Raw genomic sequence first — 17,101 nt, forward strand, 5'->3', positions numbered from 1 at the left:
GCGAAAGACCGTGGACAATGATGATATCGCCATTGCTGGCATATGTCATTGCGTACCGTCAAACTGTCCAGTCGGCTTTGAATACTCGAATTCCCCTTTTCTTCGTGCGTCCCACAGCCATCCTAGCTGATACCTAGTCATCTGGTATTAGTGACCTTGCAGAGTCATTCAAGTGCAATTAACTCTGCCCTGGATCAGAATTTTATTTTTTGTCTAGCTGCAGAACCGATCATTATCGAGGGGAGATGCGGCCCATGAGTTCCAAGCAGAAATGAAGACCGGCGTGTTTCGATTTCACGATGCAGTGACGAAGCAACTTGGGGGATTTCATGTCTGTCTACCCAAAAGATTGGACACCTAAAGGGAACAGCATCCAATGATGTGTAAGTTACGACCTCTATCCTCACCTCATCGGACTAGTTCTTCGTCGTCTTGCCCTTATACATTAACACATCATGAAACATCACGTCAATCATAAGGTACAGCATGATGCAATCAATGATCGAGTCATCGTAAAGGTGGTATCAATTCCTGGGTTCAAAGCCCCTCACTGTCAGTCAATCCCATATCTACTCCAGCCATCCATCCACAATCCCATCCATCCATCCCATTTTATGCTGTTTCCTTCCCATGTCCTTCCTTCCTATCCCATCCATTATACCTCTCCCATCCAACGCTGCACATGGTTCTCAAAACAACCAGTCCCATGATGCTCAAACTCCCAAGAAGGGAATGATAAAAACAAGTCAAAAAGCGCGACGGAGAGCCATCATGAACGGCGCGGAAAGGGGTATGGAACAAAACCAAGTCAAGCCGGAAAAGCCAAGAGGATATAAGGCCGTCAGAATCGAGAAGAAAAAAAACAAGGCCGGCCAAATTTCCCAACTCCTGCTTGTGCCAGATGCTGTGACGATGATGGTGACGATGATGGCATTTATGTTGTATACTGGGACAGACATTGAACCCTGCCTCCCTGTCCTGGCCGTGGTAGTGATATATGTCGTTTGTTGTTGGAGTAATAAATACAAGGAAGCACATCGGCTGTGTATGTGGTATGTATTGTATCCCGTCATGGTGATGAAAACATTAATAGTAGATGAAACGCCGTCGCCGCGGAGAGTCGTAAGATTCATGACGTTGATGCGTCTTCGTCGATGGGGGCTGGCATCGACAGAATGTGCGTGTGGTTTGGTAGTTTGCAAAACGATGCGAATTGCATTGGTAGGGAATTTACTCGAGGCTTTCGGAGTGTCGTCGGATCTCTTCATCGCTGAGGGCGCTCATCCAGAGACAGCGCTCGGTGATGCCCTCGATGGGTTGGAACTTGTACCTCGTGCTCGCCTCTAGCAGGCGAAGCAGGGTCTTGACCACTGCGGCGGCGATGCGGCATCGTTCAAAGTTGATTAGGGGAGGGGTGGTAGGCGAGCCGGCAATCTCCGACGGCCTCTGTGCATTGTATAGCAGGTCGTGGGTGTAGATGCCCACAAAGGGGATGCAGCCCAAGTCTGATCCAACCTCCATCTCAGCTCGAAGATTGTAGAAGTTACGCATGGGCGTCACTAGGTTTTCTAGATCCCTCAGAGTCTTGTGGTCGTGAGGGGGCAGAAGAGCCCAGGTCTTTGTGAGACGAGAGACTTCATTGCTGGAAAGGGCAATGGTGAGCTGGGCGAGGGTCGCAAAGTTGCGGTAGCGCCGGCAGTGAGTCGCGATGTGAATGAACTTGGCGATGCATCGCGCCCTCTCCTCGATATGTTGGGTCATAACGATCTCGGAGATGGCCCATTTGACCATGATGTTGAAACGGGCAATCACCACCTCGACTCCACGGGTGTCTGTGTTGCGCAAAAAGTCAACCCAGGACCGAGAATCATTATTTGTGGCGTTCTTCCAGTTCATGTCGATCAGCTCCTTCCAGTCAATTTCGTTCAGAGCATCCTTCTCAATCAGAGTAAACTGCTGAGCCAGAATTTCCGAGTCAAAAGCCAGGATGAAAGGCAGGTGAGCGTTGTACTTGTTGTTCTCTGCGGGCTCGGGCTTAGGTGCCATCCGAAGGGCTTCGGTTGTTGCGGTCTGGTCATCTGTAGAGCTGATCGAATGGAGGTATGGAGCTGTTGGGGACGTCTCTGGAGTAGGGGGAAGAGGCTTCTGGTTCCATATCTGGGCCTCATGGACTTCAGGCACGTCGAACATCTGGGGTGGCGACATCTCCAGCGCTTGGACGAGGGTCATTGGAGGCGAAGGAGGGCTTCTCCTTGGCGCGGGAGTCAAGGCTGGAGAGCTCAGGGGGTGGGCAGGGAGTTTCACCCTGGGACCGAAGTCGTGCTCAGTGCCAAAGTCGTCGTCGTCAAGTACGTCAACAGACATCTCAGACGATAGATCACTGTCGTCGTTGAGGAAGGACTGGTCTTCTTCCTCTTCCTCCTCGTTGGGGGCGGTCTCACCCGGTCTGATACCCTCAATGCTGTCGGTCTTTGTCACGAACTCATAGGATGGGTGTCGCGAATCAGCTTCATCGTCGTCCAGGAAGCCGAACTTGTTTGGTTTGGGCGTAGTATCGTCCTCAGGTCCCTCAAGGATCGACATATTTGTCCATTCTCGCCCTCCATGCGTGCTTCGGCCTTCGTCCGTTCCACCCCGATCCAAGATGGGGATAGAGGAATACGACTCGTGGGAGGTCTCAGATAGGAAAGACTTGACTTCAGTCAGGGGACGGTGTGGTGTTAGGAAGGTCCCCTGCTGCTCCATCGGCTCATGCTCGTCTAGATCATCCAGGTCGTCCTGATCAGGGTCAAACATGAAAGTTTGCCTCACGGCAAGTTTCTCGCGAGGATCCTTGGTCTCTGGCTCTCCAATAGCGACTCCAATGTCAGCGGGGTCGATTTCTACTCCTTCTTCCTTGGGCTTCTTGTCAAATTTACCCTCGAGCTTCATCAGCGCAGACTCAATGCCGCCATCGTCTTCGTCATCGTCGGGGATCTGTGCGAGCTTCTGCGCCTCGACCTCAAATGATGGTCGCATGACTGGCTTGGATGAATGAGTGCTGAACAACGACAGATCCCGTTTCGGCGGCTTCTTCTCGGCGAGCTGGCCGAGAGAAAAGACTTCCTTGCGTTGCTGTGGGAGGTCGATTGAAACCATCTCCCCATTTGCAAACGAGTCGACCCGAGGACTCGGGACGTAGGAGCTCCGGATGGATTCGGAATAAGTAGTCAAGGATCCAACTGACCGCGACCTCCGCAATGATATGTGGTCCAACTCCCCCACATTCGTCGCTGCCCTCAGATCTCCACCGGGCCGTCGTCGCAGAACACGTAAAGGCTGCGGTATGGGATCTCCATGGTCTTCGTTATTGACCGAGACAGCAGAACAGGTCGTAGCGTCGAAGCTTCGCACCGATGAATGGCCCATGCCACTTCCAAAGGAAAACCGGCGCTTGTTCAACATCGAGTTGAGCGACTGATGAGTCCTGGTTGACTTGTTCCGACGATGTGCTCCTCGGAATGAAACTGGAGGATAGTTGCGAACGCTGCGTTGCGTTGTCGACAAGGAGGTTCGGGTCTGGTCCTCAGATGGGCGAGCGCTGTGACCTGGGGCGAGAGTATCAAGATCAGGCACAAACGGCGGCAGAGGATTCTGTGAGAGGCATGGCTCTAAAACATGCTGGTTCAGCAAATACGAAGACCGTCTTGGTGTACCTCCCATTGAAGGTGCAGGGGGTGTGGTAGGCGGCGTGGGATCGGCGCCGCCGAGCCTGAAGGCGTCTGCAAAAGCATCGACCGAGGGGTGTCCGCTGGTGGTCCCCCGATGCACCGCACCAAATGGGGTCGTGTCGTCCACAATGACAATGGACTTGCTGCCAGCGGTGATTCCCATGTCGCTGCTAGGTCGATGTCTGTGATTATGGTTGAGGCTGTCGAAGGTGCTTGAATCCATGTGCGCAGCCGAGTAGCCGATATCTGCGGGATCGGATGTTGAGTTGGGCAGCACCATCGGGAGCCCACGACGCTCCGCCTCCGCAGCCGCCTCCTCTCGTACAGCATTCTTGAAATCCTCCGCTGCCTCAGCCCCAAGCACGTCTATTCTCACCGGCGGCCGAGCGCTGTTGTATCGGTGTCGGTGTTGTGGGACCACAGCTGTCCCAGGAAGTCGGTTCGTGGTTGCACCACGCGGGCCGATTGGCGCCACGTTGATGAAGCTGCCCTGCGTTGGAGAGACTCCTTGGCCCCTAGTGCTCAAGGCACGTCTCACGCTTCCCAGCAACTTCTTCATACCAAGACCAGACATAGCACCTGCTTGCGCCCTTGCCTTGGCCATTTCTTGGCTATCCGGGTGGAGCGATGTCGTCTGTCTGGCACTGTTGGGAACGTCGTCGGGCCCAACGTCAACAAACGCCTGGGCCGGTGGTAACAAATTCCCTCGGACAAGGCTCCCCGCGTACGGAACGGTCATCAAGAACTCCTGGTCTTTGAATGATACCTTATCGGAACTGTGATCTCGCAGGGAGTCGGTCATACTGTTGTTACGCTTGTGCGTCTGAGGAGTTGGGCGGACGCGTTTACCAACAAGAGCTCGAGGCGTCGTGGCTACCTGCCCCGTCTGGTTGTATACTGAGCTTGTGGTCACCGGGTGAGCACCCAGCGGATGGGGACCAGTAGGATGGGGACCGGTAGGTTGTGTAGACCGCAGAACCTTGTTGGGGAACGAACACGAGACAATGTCGATGCTCGTCATACTAATCGGGGACGTCGGGTTCTGATACTCGGCAGGATCTGGTGTGATTTGCTCCTCTGGAGTGCTGGGTCGATTTTCGAAGACGATCGAATCTCCAACGTGGCCGGCTCGAGAGATATCAGCCACAAAGCTGGTTCGCTCACAGGTGCTCCTCCTCGAGGGGATCATGTTGTCCAGCTGGGGCGCCTCTGCGTCCTCCCGGTCCCAAAATGACGGATCCAGATCCGGGTCTCTGTGGCCAGCGATGCCACCAGGCGCAACGGGAATGCATGCTTCCAGGGAGTCGTCAAATTCGGGACCATCCCAGTAAAGCGCACAAACCCGCCTCCAGCACTTTTTCAATTCTCCGAGAATCTTGAGTTGTACTTTTCGAGATCGGTTGCACTTTGACAGCTCGTCGACGAAGTCGTTCAACAACTCACAGAAGGTCACCCGAAGGTTATAGTCCAGGACGAAATCATCCATGAAATAGTTGAGGATCCAATGCCGCAAGGCAACAAATGTCCGGACTCGAACGACCATACCTGTCTCATCGTCTCGGCCCAGGGCCCATCGGAGTCTCGCAACCAGCATTCGCAACAGATCCACCGATTCTAGGAAGGCGCGAAAGGTCAGGAAGAAATCGGATATCAGCTCATAGTCCAGGAAACTGGGAGAAGTAATCTCTGCGACCAGACGTGGTGGCGTGGCGGCGGTGACGGCACTCGTGACGGGGGAGTACCTGACCAAGGCTCGGTCATCGCAAGCCGGCTTGAAGGTCAAGTTGTCGAACATGGCTGGCTCTATCTTGAGGTTCGACATGTATGACGGATGGACGGTGCGAATCACTCGGGGGGTGGAAGAAATCGGGGTGGTAGACGCGGAGCGAGAGAAGCGCAAAGTCGGTACGGCCAGGGTGCTGGGCCGCCCTGATCCCATTTCTAGGTGAGAGCTGTTGAGCCCGCCCTGGCGATTCAGCAGTGAGGCACTGCTGGAACGGAAGTCCTCGGTGGGAGCGTACGAGGAGCCGCGGATCACAGGAGTGCCCCTGACAGTAAATCGAGGGGTTCCTATACGCCAAGAAGGGATGTTGATGTCGAGAAGGGGTATCGCATTGGGATCAATATCCTCCATCGTGCGGGGCCGGTGGTCGTCACCCGGTTTGGATATCACAATTTTGAAGTCTCCGGTCTCCGAATCCTTAGCGGCCTCGTGGATCGTGGTGTCGGACAAAGCACGGCGATGCTTTGCAGGCCTTCCGGAGTCTTGCGGTTCGAAAAATGTCTGACTGGTGACGAAGGGAGACGCCTCGGGCGTCGATGACCACTGGCTGATGTGCAGCGAGCTGCCCTGGTCCTCAATGGACCTATCGTGACCCAAGGGATCCAAGCCCGCGGTACTCGGCGGGGTGATGGGGAAGACGAACTGAGGTTGGGGGCATCGCTGGTTGGCGGGACGGACAGTCGGTCTAGAGGAAGAGAATGTTAGCTCAGCGTCGACCAGCGCCAGAGTTTCGGGCACCGGCGTGCTGGTGTCTCTCGATCCACGTCAGGGCGGATCACGGGAGCGGACCAACTGAGACCTCTCCCCACAAAACGAGAGAACTGAGCAGGATGACGGAGTGGACTCGGTGGAGATCGATAAGGTTGGTTTGCAGCATACCACAGGCAATTACAAACGACTGCAAACGACGACAGACTAACTTACCTCAGATATATACGGCCATTGTTACCAACGTTGGAGACGGCGAATTGACGGCCCTCGCGACCTGCGGATCCACCATCTGGGGTGATGTCGGATTTGGACAGGTTGTTAGGTTGGTCGGTGTCTGCAACGTTGGTGGGAGATTCCCTGTGGCCTCGCGTGGTAGAAGGTCGTCGCTGGTGGGATCGACGCTCAGTTACAGGAACCAAGGGCCTGGCGGTGGTTGGGGGCATGCGTGTAACAGTCGATCTGACGGGCCTCTTGGGCGTCGGTGCTTCCCTGGGAGCAAAATCTCTTGGGATGGTGGTGGAAACGGCGACGGCCCCGGACCTGGGCGTTGTGGTGGTGGACGTCGGATCCTTGATCGGGGCGCGCGAGGAGACGGGGAAGGCTGGCGGAGCGCTGAGACCAGTCGCTGGCGGCAGCGGGCCGGAGGGTTCCACGAGGGTCGCCATGGGCACGGCCGCTCGAGAGCGTGGTCGTCGTCAGGAGAAGGCAGAGCTGGCGATGCTCAAGGCGACGGGAGCTGGAGGCGAAGGCATCGAGTTAGCAACAGGTGGAGCAGCGGCGGCAGCCGTCGAGGCGCATGTCGTGGAGGTGTTGCAGACGGGAGAGAGGGTGGAGGAGGAGAGAATAAGATAGCCGCGGCGAGACCGAGACCAAGGACGAGTGTTGGCAATGTTTAATTGCCTTCAGCGCCTGGCTTGATTTCCGTCGAGGTCCCCCAGCAAAGGCCCATACGAAGAGCGGGTCTGGACTGGGAAATGGGGATGGAGCAAGGAGGGGGCGATGAAGGACCAAGACGTACAAGACGTGACGACGCCATATAGCGGCCAAACGGGCGATTCCTTTGTGTAAGTATCACGGGGGAGCGGACGACATTCGCAGCGCAGTCGCCTTTGTATCGCGAGTTCGGTGGTGTTGCTGTCGGCGGTGGTGGTGATCGTCGGTAGTGCGGGAGAGAGATGGGACAGGGAGAGGGCGAACGGCCACGGAGCGAGGCGCACGGAAGCAACCAAGGCACCACTACGGTTCGCAGCACAACACAACACGGCGTGGGAGCTCGGAGCCAGGGATGACTGACACTGACACGAGTAACATTGGCAAGGCAGGGAAGACGCACGCAAAGCGAACCCAAGTCAATGAAATGCACAAGGCAGGGCAATCCAAGGCAAAAAGAGAGACACACAGACGCACACACGCAGAGTCAGAGACTTGGCTCGCGCTATTCCGGGGGGAGCGCGAAGAAGTGAGGAAGTGGGGCGACAGAGACTCGACGAGCCAGAGGCGCTAGCAGTAGCTAGGTACCGTTTACCTGGAACTAACGGCAGGTGCGCCAGCCCGCTGGAGACAGTGGGAGTGCTAAAGAAACCTGCTAGGCGTGCTAGGAGAGGTGCTAGGAGCGGTGCTAGAAGAGGTGCTGGGGACCGGTTCGCCCGGAGAGGCCCTCCGCCGTGCCATGTAGCAGGTACCTCGGCGCCACCAGCCACCAGCCCCGTCCCCGCGCTGGCCAGTAAGAGCTGCCGGAACCCAGGGGAGGGGGAGGGTTGCAGCGCGCTCGCAGGCGGGCTGGGTGCTCTCCCGGGCCGGGGTGACGCCTGTCCACGACGCGGCCATTGGTGGAGGCCTGGGTCCACTGGGCCAGTGGCGTCCCCTCTGGCCCTCTCTGCGAACCATGCGCTGTCGAGGCGCACGCCGAGTTGGGATGAAGGATGCGCCGTTGGTTGCAAGAGGGACGGCTGACAGGACGCAACAAAGCGAAACCGAAATTTGATAGGGGACTGCAGAACGAGTATCGAAAAAGAAAGGAAAAAAAGGAGGGAGGCAGCCCTCGGGTCATGTCACGTCACAATTGCCCAGGGAAGTACTTACATCTCCGACCCGACCCATGTGTTTTTCCCTTACCATACCATACCCGCGGGCCGTGGGAAAGTGAGGGCCGGCGATGGGGACAGGATATGGGTCTCGAGGCATGGGCCTTTGGTTGGGTCCCAAAAGCCTGGACGCGATGGCCCAGGGATCTCCCATGTTTGCAATGGCGCCTCCCAATCGCGGAGAATCACAAATCGGACCTCGTACAGTGCTTGCTTGCTTAATTAGGGGGACGGCCTTCCCAGCATCCGACCGGCCAAGAAAGGCACCTCGGCCTGTACAGTTGCCGTACTGTACGCACCATCTCGGCAGCGGAAGCGTCTCAAAGGGCCTAATTTTGGCTGCCCAGGTGGCGACCGACAATGGCTGGGCATCAATCGATCAACGGATCGTCAATCAAGCCAGAGCCTCCTGAAGTGACATGTGCGCCACTCTGCTTTGGTGACCGGGGCATGATGCTGCCAAACCTTCTCGTGCCACCACCGCAGAACAGGGCTGCCAAGTCGTTCCAGAACAACGTCTCGATGACGACGAATCTCTTCGGTCAATGCATGAGCACGAACTTGGGAATGGACAGCCTTTCATGCAGCCATGCAACCATGTAACCATTCCACTTGTCGACAGTCGACTCTGTCCAACCATTTGCACCTCAGCTGCAATCCTGCCCCTCCTCTTTTGGCCTGTTCGTTTTGCTCCGGGTCTCTCTGTCCTGTTCTCCGTTCTCCAGTCCTGTTCTCCAGTGATACATACTGCACTGTACCCACTGCCCATCACATCACATCACCATCGCATGCGCATTGACGATTGCCCCATGCCCCATGCCCGTCATCACACCCGGGGATTGAGCCGCCGCCCAACAGGCTGTAGACGGCCATCTCCAGCGCCTTCAGCCCAGTGCCACGGATTGACAGCCGTTGCCCTTGCAGACGGCAGCGCCTTGCTGTAGGTATAGTACTTGCATATTTTGTCTCACCAGACGGATGCAAAGGAACAACCAAACACCCGCTAATGAACTACTCATCCTACAAATCCGCCGACGACTACTTACCAACCGCATGGCACGCCATCCCACCCAGGGAACCCTCGGCGCCCGTGCCGCCCAGCGAATCACCACCACATGGAGCTCTAGGGTAGCGAGCGTAGAGCGTAGCACTCGAGCTCTCCACCCTCCGACCACTATCACGACTCGTCTCATTCTCGGGACCAACACTTCCACCCTGGAATGCGCCAGAATCGCCGGGCCTCACTGGCTCAAGTGGAGAGGCACGATGCGCAAAACGCTACCATGCCCACATGGCACATGGCACCGTCGCACATGGCACGTCCATCCCGCTTCCCGTCCGTCCGCCCGTCCGCCCGCTCTCAACGCCGGCTCCTTTACGGCCCCTCTACTTAACCAACAAACTTCCTCTCCCGTCGGGTCGCTTGGCGACGACTCCATACAAGTAATACAAGCGCCGGTCTTTGATGCATCCGGTACGGTATCGCCGCCCCGACTTGACAAACGATCTGTTTTCCTGCATGACACTACCACTGATCGCTCCGGAAACCTCTCATCCCACTGCCCCTCACCCAGTTCATGCACCCCCACGAGTCATTCCTAGGCCTGCTGACTTTGGCCCAGCGCGCGTACACGGCCAATGAAGCCCCCTCCGTCAACCAAGTTCCACTCCCCAATGCGGTAATTCTGTCGTTCTACAAAGGCGGTGACGATCGGTTGAAGATCACCGCATTCTACTGTGTCCCCCTCGTGCTCATGCAGCTCGTAGGGTTTCTTCTCGTGTCATGGCTTGGGTCTGTCTAAGTGTTCCTGACTCAATTCTAAGTTTGGCCTCTGGTCGGTGAGACTATCCCCAGCCATGAATCCATTCCTCTACAGATCTAGGGTTTTGTATGGCTGCTTTTGGACGATAGTGACATGCAAAATGAAACCACACCTGTCCTCTGCTTTCTCGCCGGTAGCCTTAAATGGATGTTAAACCGGCCCCTTCCCCGATCTGGCATGCGGCAAACTCGATAAGTTTTTCGATATTCTGTCTATACCTATATGTGGTACACCAACCTAAACCATCACAGTGCGTCGTCATGCCAAGTGTCGTAACAACGTAAATATCATAAAATTCAAGGGCATCACAAATGAATGGCGTCCCGCAATGCCAACGTGATGCATACTTCTTCGTTGATTGTCCATCTTCTATAAAGATGACGCGTCTGATATCCTCCGGCGCTGAACCAGACCGATAAACGTCTTTTCACCCGTCCCCCACCTCTTAGCTGCCATCCATGTCTAATCACCCTAACCTCTCATCTCCTGAATCTTCTCTATGAGTAGATCTGTAAACGTCTCCAGTACATCCTCATTACCTCCAGCCCGTGCCTCAAAGATGCAGTCTTGAATAGTTTTGATGCCAACACCTACTGAATCCGAGCCTGTGCGATTTTGGATAATGCTGATCGCCTGACCCACGTCGGCTGTGTTGAACACCTTGGAATCCTGTAGTACTATCGCCAGCTCCCGCACGTTGGACACGGCGGGGACTGCCACCTTCTTCGCGAAATCCATGTCAATCTCGAGCATCTTCAGTACAGAGAGTTTGGAAGTGGTGACAAAGATCAAAAGACGGTGGCCCTGCATAGCAATGTTAGTTTTGTCAATGGTAATGTATTCGAATCAATCTGACTCACCTTGGGGGGCTTCGACACTAGCAGAGTCGTCAGGGCCTCGAGCATGGTGTTCGAGAAGCGCGGTCCGATTGGGTTCCACCCAATCAAGCGCTCAAAGTCGTCAAGAATCAGAATGCTAGTGGGAGACTTGTAGGCGTCCGCAAATGCCTTGTGTACGAAGTCCTTCCTGGCAAATTCGTCGCGATATCCCACAAGGTCCGCGGGAGTAACCATCTTGACGAACGGGAACCCAGACTGCATGGCAATATGAGCTGCCAGTGCTGTCTTGCCCGAACCCCTGGGTCCGTGGAAAAGCACTGACGTGTTGAACTTGTTCGGGTCATCCTTGATCATGCCTACGACGCGCATCATTTCCTGAATAGTCGGGTCGATATGTTGGCCGTAGCGGGTGATGCCCAAACGGACGGCATCCTCAAGCTCTGCCTCTGAGACACCATAGGCAGGGCGGACCTCGGTCAAGGCGTTCATAAAATCGCCGCGGTTAATCCTCATGTTGACCACATCCTGCTTGACAGCAGCCAACTGACCGACCTCGGTGTGGCGGGAAAAGGCAAATGACGCCGCGGCCTTGACCAGGCCGTTGAGTTCAGCTCCTGAGAAGTTCTTGGTGAGCCCAGCAAGCTCCGCCGGGTCAACATCCTGATCTAGAAGCTTGTTTTCACGCATCTTGGCGGTGTGAATTTTGAGAATCTCTAGACGGCCCTGCTCGTCAGGTAGCGAAATCTCAAGGTGAACCTCGAGACGACCAGGTCGCAGCAACGCATCATCAATCATGTCCTTTCGGTTGGTCATTCCGATCAAAAGGATGTTGTTGAGCTGGTCCACACCATCAAGCTTGGAAAGCAACTGGTTTACCACGCTGTCGCCAACGCCAGTGCCGCCACCTGCCCCTGAGCCTCGCTGTTTGCACACAGCGTCCAGCTCATCGAAGATGATGATGTGAAGGCTGCTCTCATCTCCCTTCTCCTTGTACTCCTTTTCGGCATCCGCGAAAAGCTTTCGGATGTTCTCTTCTGACTGACCAACGTACTTGTTGAGCACTTCGGGACCATTGATGACCTTGGGCGGACGTGCGTTCAACATCTTGCCTATCTGACGGGCAATGAGCGTCTTTCCGGTTCCCGGGGGACCATAGAGCAACATTCCCTTGACGTGAGGAATACCAATCTTGGCAACCAGACCAGGGGGGAACACTCGAGATGCAAATGCTCGACGGAAGATGGTGGCGAACTCGTCACCCAAACCACCAATGCCCATGTCCTCAAACTTGAAGTCGGGGGCTAGAATGGCGTTAGAGTTGGGCTTCGACATGGAAGGCTTGAGTTCGAAGTTGCCCTTCCCATCGCGGTGGAAGGAGACCTTGGTTTGGTTCGTGAGGATTCCACGGGCGTTGGGTTCTGTGTAGAACTGCTTGGCAGAGTCGTCTGATGACATGGCCAGGTCTACGAGACTAACTTTCTTGACAATAATGAGAAGAATGGTACCCGCAACATCCATAAACATCTGCTGGCTGGGAGACAGGACCTGGTTCTGATATGTGTTGATGAACTGCTTGGACAGTTCGTCTTCGTCGAAGGGGGCATGGGGCTTTGGGTTGGCTGAGGCGAAGCCAATCTCGACGTCGAGGGTACCCAGGTAGGGCTTGCTTCCACTCGCGAAGGGGTCGTAGACCTGGGCCATGACTTTGTCTGTGCCGGCAACGCGCATCCACAATCGATGCTGTAAAGACATCGCGATGCGGCCCTGGCAGGACTTCATGAAGTTGGGGATGGGGCGAGCGGTGACGACATATTCAGCAGGGGGATTGCTGGTTCGAATCATGAGGTATAGATCGGAACCGTCGCGGTTTGGAGGGAAGTCTTCGGGGGAAACGGCGTATCTAGTTTAGGCTCCCGTGTTAGATGTGGCCTCAATGATGTCGCAAGAGGATATGGTACTTACACATTGGTATACCTGAGATCGTTTCTGTCGCTAACATCCTCGACGTGTCCAGGTGTCAGCTCGACCTGCCTGCCATGATCAGGCCCCCCAGAAGGCTTCTCGCTGTGTCTCGTCATGCCAGGCGAGCGAGGCTGCTCAGCGTAGCCGCCGCCGCCGCCGTACTGTCCACCTTGCCCGCCCTGAGGCCTGCCTTGCTGTGCTCGGGGGTCGTTGTAGCGGGCGCCGTAGCCTTGCTGTTGCTGCTGGTAAGGATCGCCGCCACCGTATGGTGCCCTCTGGGGAGGTTGTTGTTGGCCTCCGGGGGGTGGCTGTCCTCGGTTCGATCCGGGCATGCCAAACCCACTGAAGGGGGCTCTCGACATTGCGGCGGTGGGGGAGGTTCAGAAGAGGAAGAAGCGGCAGCAAGGGCGTATGGATCCCGTAGTCAGGGAGTAATGATGATCTTGGGCTGGTTGAATGTGCGTCGTGTTGATAGTTGACAAGTCTAAGTTTTGTTGGTGAGAGTGGTCATGCTGGAGCTTCACGTATGCTGACGCCAACGAGGGGCGACGGCCGCAGGGTCTCAGCTGGGTTTCGTAACCTTTAGTGCCTGATTAGGCTTAGCTTAGTGGCTATGTCATCGCCATTCTTGCAGCCTTAGAAGTTAGAAGGGATCGGCCCCGCATTCCGGTCACGGCCAGACCAAGACACAAGCAGAAGCGCCAGACAATGATGATCCATCATGAATTCGGCTTCATGACACCTCAAAGCTTCTTCTATTACTCCCAATACTAAGTCCGCCCCTGTTTTAACCTGGGTCCTAGCTCAGGATGCCACTGTAAGACCCAAACAGCCCTGTACCTTTTCCTGCTCTTCATCACGGCTCACTGACCAAACCATCACAGCCACCTGCTAGGTAAAAAGTCCTGGAACGTCTATAATGCCGACAACATCGCGCGCGTCCGTCGCGACGAGGCCGCCGCCAAAGATGCGGAAGAGGCAGAGGAGCAGCGCATGCAAGAGATTGATGCGCAACGTCGACTAGCCATTCTACGAGGCGAAGCTCCTCCCCCTATCGAAGATGTCGAACCGGCCAAGACCCACGAGTCCCCTGCGGGTAAAACACCAGGCGCCTCACACTCGGGCGGCATGCGACGGAAACGAAAGCGGCCGGATGAAGACGATACCCAATTTGAGCTGCGAATAGCTAGAGAGAAGAACGAATTGGCTGTGACCGCTTTTGAGCCGGAGCGCAAAGCAACAAGCACGGCGCCGATTGTTGATCATGCCGGCCATATCGACCTCTTGGGGGATGCAAAGCTCAGAGCGCATGCCGAGAAGAATGAAGAAGCAGAAAGGGAAGCCAAGAAGAAAAAACAGAGCTTCGAAGATCAATACACGATGCGATTCTCCAATGCCGCGGGAAGGGATGGCATTTCAAACCCGTGGTACTCGCAGTCCGAACCAACCGCACAAGAAGCGCCACTCAAGAACGTCTGGGGTAGGGAGGACCCGCAACGTAGGGAGCGAGATACAAAGCGTATTGTCGCCAGTGACCCGCTGGCGATGATGAAACAGGGTGCGTCCAAGGTTCGGGAGCTGAAGAAGGAGCGCAAGCAATTCCAAGAGGAGCAGGCTGGGCAGTTGAAGCAGCTTCGCCGGGAGGAGCGCCAGCGGGAGAAGCGCCGGAGGGGACATGAAGAAAGTGAAGAGAGGAGGGACAAGGATGGGTCCTCTCGGCGATCAGACTACAGGCATCGCTCAAGGGAGAGGAGGTATCATGACAAGGACAGACATGACAGAGATGAGTCGAAGGATTGGAGAAAGAAAAGACATGGGCACCATGATGACCGGGATGAATCAAGAGACGATAAGAGTAGAGAAAGGAGAAGGGAAAGTGATGAGCGGCACCGAAGACGGGACTCCCGTTCACCCGCGCGAGACGACAGCGGGAGACATCGGAGATACCGATCTAGAGATTGAAGTCGGAGATGCCGGCCCAAAGATTGAAGCCGTGAATAGCTTATCAGATACCCCCAAACTGAAATTCAAGTCTATGAAAATCGATCATGGAATCGAAACAAGTAAAGTGCTGCCCTGGTGTGTACCTAGGCCAAGCTCCTCGGCCGGCGCATGAAACATGACATCCCAACTTGACACACCTATCATCCCATCATCTTAGCCTGTCCGTACGCAGCCATGAATCAAGCCGCGACCCGCGGAAGGCGAATTTCAACGGGCTTCATATCCTTTTCCACCATCGCCACCAACGACGCCGCGCCCAACGCCCCCAGCGCCTTCAGCACGGCGGTGTAGGTCTCGGCACTCAAACCCTCCTCGCGATCGCAGTACACGTCTAGGCCCTCGGATGTGAATAGCGTCGGCGCAAACCACGTCACCGCCCACCGCTCCTTCACGCCCTCGGCCGTCGTCGCCTCGCCCCAGCCCAGAACCTCCCAGTGGCTCGTGATCATCAGCAGCATGCCCTTGCCGCGCCAGTTCCAGCTGCACGCGCTGCCGCCGGGCACTTGCGTGTCGATTCCCGCCACCGACTTGAGCACGCCTTCTTTGTTGGAGGGCTCGTACTCGACGAGGTCGTCAAGCCGCGCGACGCCGTTGTTGTTCGCCGGGAGCCGGTTGTACGTGATGCGGACGTTGCGCGCGGAGCGCCACATGGAGAGGGTTGAGTGCGTGACGGTCCACGTCGTGGCGAGCCATTCCAGTGTCGGTGCGGAGGTCGCAGCCGGCGGAGAGGAGCTGTATTTGGAAGGCAGACTGAGGGTGATGCCCTCGGATGTAGCGGCCATTGTGATGCTTGAGTGTGTTTCTTTTGGAGTTGTGAAGGTTCTTGACGTGGAAGGGTGATCAAACTGGCAGGTGCAGCGATAATAGTGTGGCTTAGTTCGAAAACGATCGACAATGAGACAGGTAACGTTAGCAGATATGCAACTCCGTGGCGCCACATGCTGACTCTGAAACAACAATAATGTGTAAAGATATGCCGGTTTAATTAATTCGGAATATAACCCTGGTTATATGTTCAGCCGGGGGGAATCTCGCGGAGACTCAGAACTTGGCTAAGGGCGTGTTGCGTGTATTGACCTTGAGCTTCAGCTAACATGAGGAGCAACGCCATCAAACCTCAATGCAACCTCGATCTAATCGTATGAACCAACCCTCTAACATTTTATTCTCTTCATTGCCTGCATGCCGTACTTTCCGCTCAAGCTATGTAGCAGCTTGACCGCGCTCGCCTTGAACAGCCACAGTAAGCAACACTCCACTACCTAGAAGGCTTTTTGGCAGGGTTTAATCCTCAGACTGAAGTTGAAGTTTCAACCCCCCGTGAACATTCCCTTGGCGCCTCCTCTTGCGCTTTTCATCTCACGATGTATTGCATATTGGGCACTTAAAGCCATGAGAGATAGATGCGGACGAGGCATCGTTCGCATCGCCACCATGTTGAAGGAACATAGCGGTTCTCGAGCCATTCATTATCGTCGATAGGACCACCCTTATTCGGAATGTCCACTCTGTGGTACTCGCGCAAGTGGTCGCGGAGGCAATCGCGGTGGTTGAAAGGCTCGCCAGAACGAGCACAGCGTGGGTAGTCGCAGCGATAATTACCAACCTGTATCCCCGAGGCATGCGTGTTCCTAAAATGCCTCCGGAGATCAGCGGAACGCTTAAACGGGCCTGCATTTCAAGCGGGCCAGAGACAGGAGAAATGACCGTCACGTCCGGGAATGGTGCCACCATTCAGATCCGGCTGTACATGTTGCCTTGAGGGTTGGCCTTCGCTTCCCACCTCAATATCCGCATGCCGAGGGCTAATTTTACCCAAATTTGACAGGCCATCAGTGGCCGAGGGTGATACTCTGGCTCTTATTCCACTGTCCGCATTCGGCGAGTCCATGGTAGTAAATGGTGACAGGGCATGGTAGCCCAAGGGCTGACCTGCTGAATCCAGAGGTTTCATTTCAGCACTGGGATAGTCTTCAGTTTTGGATACGTTCGTCAACTCTAAGTCTGGCAGAGCGAAGAGCGCTAATCGCTCTTGATGTCGGCCAACATGCTTTCGTATTGCCGAAGCGAGCTCAAGATATCCTCGCAAAGAGGACACGATACGCCCTGTCGGATATCAAGGGGTTGGACATTGAGCGTTATGAGGGTGTCTATCCCAGTCAAGGTTCCTTCAGTAGAGAGGGTC

The 17,101-nt window shown here is 55.5% G+C and overlaps 6 protein-coding genes across 6 annotated transcripts; 2 read left to right on the forward strand and 4 right to left on the reverse strand.

Moving 5' to 3' along the window:
• Positions 1–408: 408 nt before the first annotated feature.
• Positions 409–1,134, reverse strand: BGZ61DRAFT_61837 (uncharacterized protein). Its single transcript, XM_046256919.1, has one exon. The coding sequence runs from the start codon at positions 1,036–1,038 to the stop codon at positions 613–615; it is 426 nt and encodes a 141-aa protein (XP_046101347.1). The 5' UTR covers positions 1,039–1,134; the 3' UTR covers positions 409–612.
• Positions 1,135–1,230: 96 nt separating this feature from the next.
• On the reverse strand, positions 1,231–6,647 carry BGZ61DRAFT_357559 (uncharacterized protein; the record flags this gene model as incomplete). The annotated part of the gene is made up of 2 exons (XM_046240887.1): positions 1,231–6,178; positions 6,418–6,647. 2 exons carry the CDS (start codon positions 6,645–6,647, stop codon positions 1,231–1,233), a joined length of 5,178 nt encoding a protein of 1,725 aa, XP_046101348.1.
• Positions 6,648–8,923: 2,276 nt separating this feature from the next.
• On the forward strand, positions 8,924–9,890 carry BGZ61DRAFT_550210 (uncharacterized protein; the record flags this gene model as incomplete). The annotated part of the gene is made up of 2 exons (XM_046255455.1): positions 8,924–9,228; positions 9,263–9,890. Coding segments are annotated over 2 exons (933 nt in total), but the record flags the coding sequence as incomplete, so codon positions are not given.
• A 346-nt stretch (positions 9,891–10,236) lies between these two features.
• Positions 10,237–13,441, reverse strand: BGZ61DRAFT_61867 (vesicle fusion factor). Its single transcript, XM_046256920.1, has 3 exons — positions 12,913–13,441; positions 10,972–12,850; positions 10,237–10,915 (listed from the first exon to the last, which is right to left on the reverse strand). The coding sequence occupies exons 1-3, from the start codon at positions 13,272–13,274 to the stop codon at positions 10,583–10,585; spliced, it is 2,574 nt and encodes an 857-aa protein (XP_046101350.1). The 5' UTR covers positions 13,275–13,441; the 3' UTR covers positions 10,237–10,582.
• A 131-nt stretch (positions 13,442–13,572) lies between these two features.
• BGZ61DRAFT_424553 (uncharacterized protein) lies at positions 13,573–14,959 on the forward strand. The gene is made up of 2 exons (XM_046243608.1): positions 13,573–13,729; positions 13,797–14,959. Exons 1-2 carry the CDS (start codon positions 13,722–13,724, stop codon positions 14,872–14,874), a joined length of 1,086 nt encoding a protein of 361 aa, XP_046101351.1. The 5' UTR covers positions 13,573–13,721; the 3' UTR covers positions 14,875–14,959.
• BGZ61DRAFT_455860 (uncharacterized protein) lies at positions 14,960–15,818 on the reverse strand. The gene has a single exon (XM_046246436.1). The coding sequence runs from the start codon at positions 15,696–15,698 to the stop codon at positions 15,096–15,098; it is 603 nt and encodes a 200-aa protein (XP_046101352.1). The 5' UTR covers positions 15,699–15,818; the 3' UTR covers positions 14,960–15,095.
• Between the last annotated feature and the right edge of the window lie 1,283 nt (positions 15,819–17,101).

This window comes from Ilyonectria robusta (assembly GCF_021365365.1).
Source record: "Ilyonectria robusta strain PMI_751 chromosome Unknown BGZ61scaffold_16, whole genome shotgun sequence".
In the NCBI taxonomy this organism is placed as follows: Eukaryota; Fungi; Ascomycota; class Sordariomycetes; order Hypocreales; family Nectriaceae; genus Ilyonectria; species Ilyonectria robusta.

Excerpts from the sequence above, each read along its gene's own strand:
- BGZ61DRAFT_61837 (XM_046256919.1), bottom strand. The coding sequence starts at position 1,038 with ATGTGCTTCCTTGTATTTATTACTCCAACAACAAACGACATATATCAC.
- BGZ61DRAFT_61867 (XM_046256920.1), bottom strand. The coding sequence starts at position 13,274 with ATGTCGAGAGCCCCCTTCAGTGGGTTTGGCATGCCCGGATCGAACCGA. Across the intron at positions 12,851-12,912 it reads GATCTCAGGTATACCAATGT|ATACGCCGTTTCCCCCGAAG; the intron begins GTAAGTACCATA and ends AGCCTAAACTAG. Across the intron at positions 10,916-10,971 it reads TAGTGTCGAAGCCCCCCAAG|GGCCACCGTCTTTTGATCTT; the intron begins GTGAGTCAGATT and ends ATTGCTATGCAG.
- BGZ61DRAFT_455860 (XM_046246436.1), bottom strand. The coding sequence starts at position 15,698 with ATGGCCGCTACATCCGAGGGCATCACCCTCAGTCTGCCTTCCAAATAC.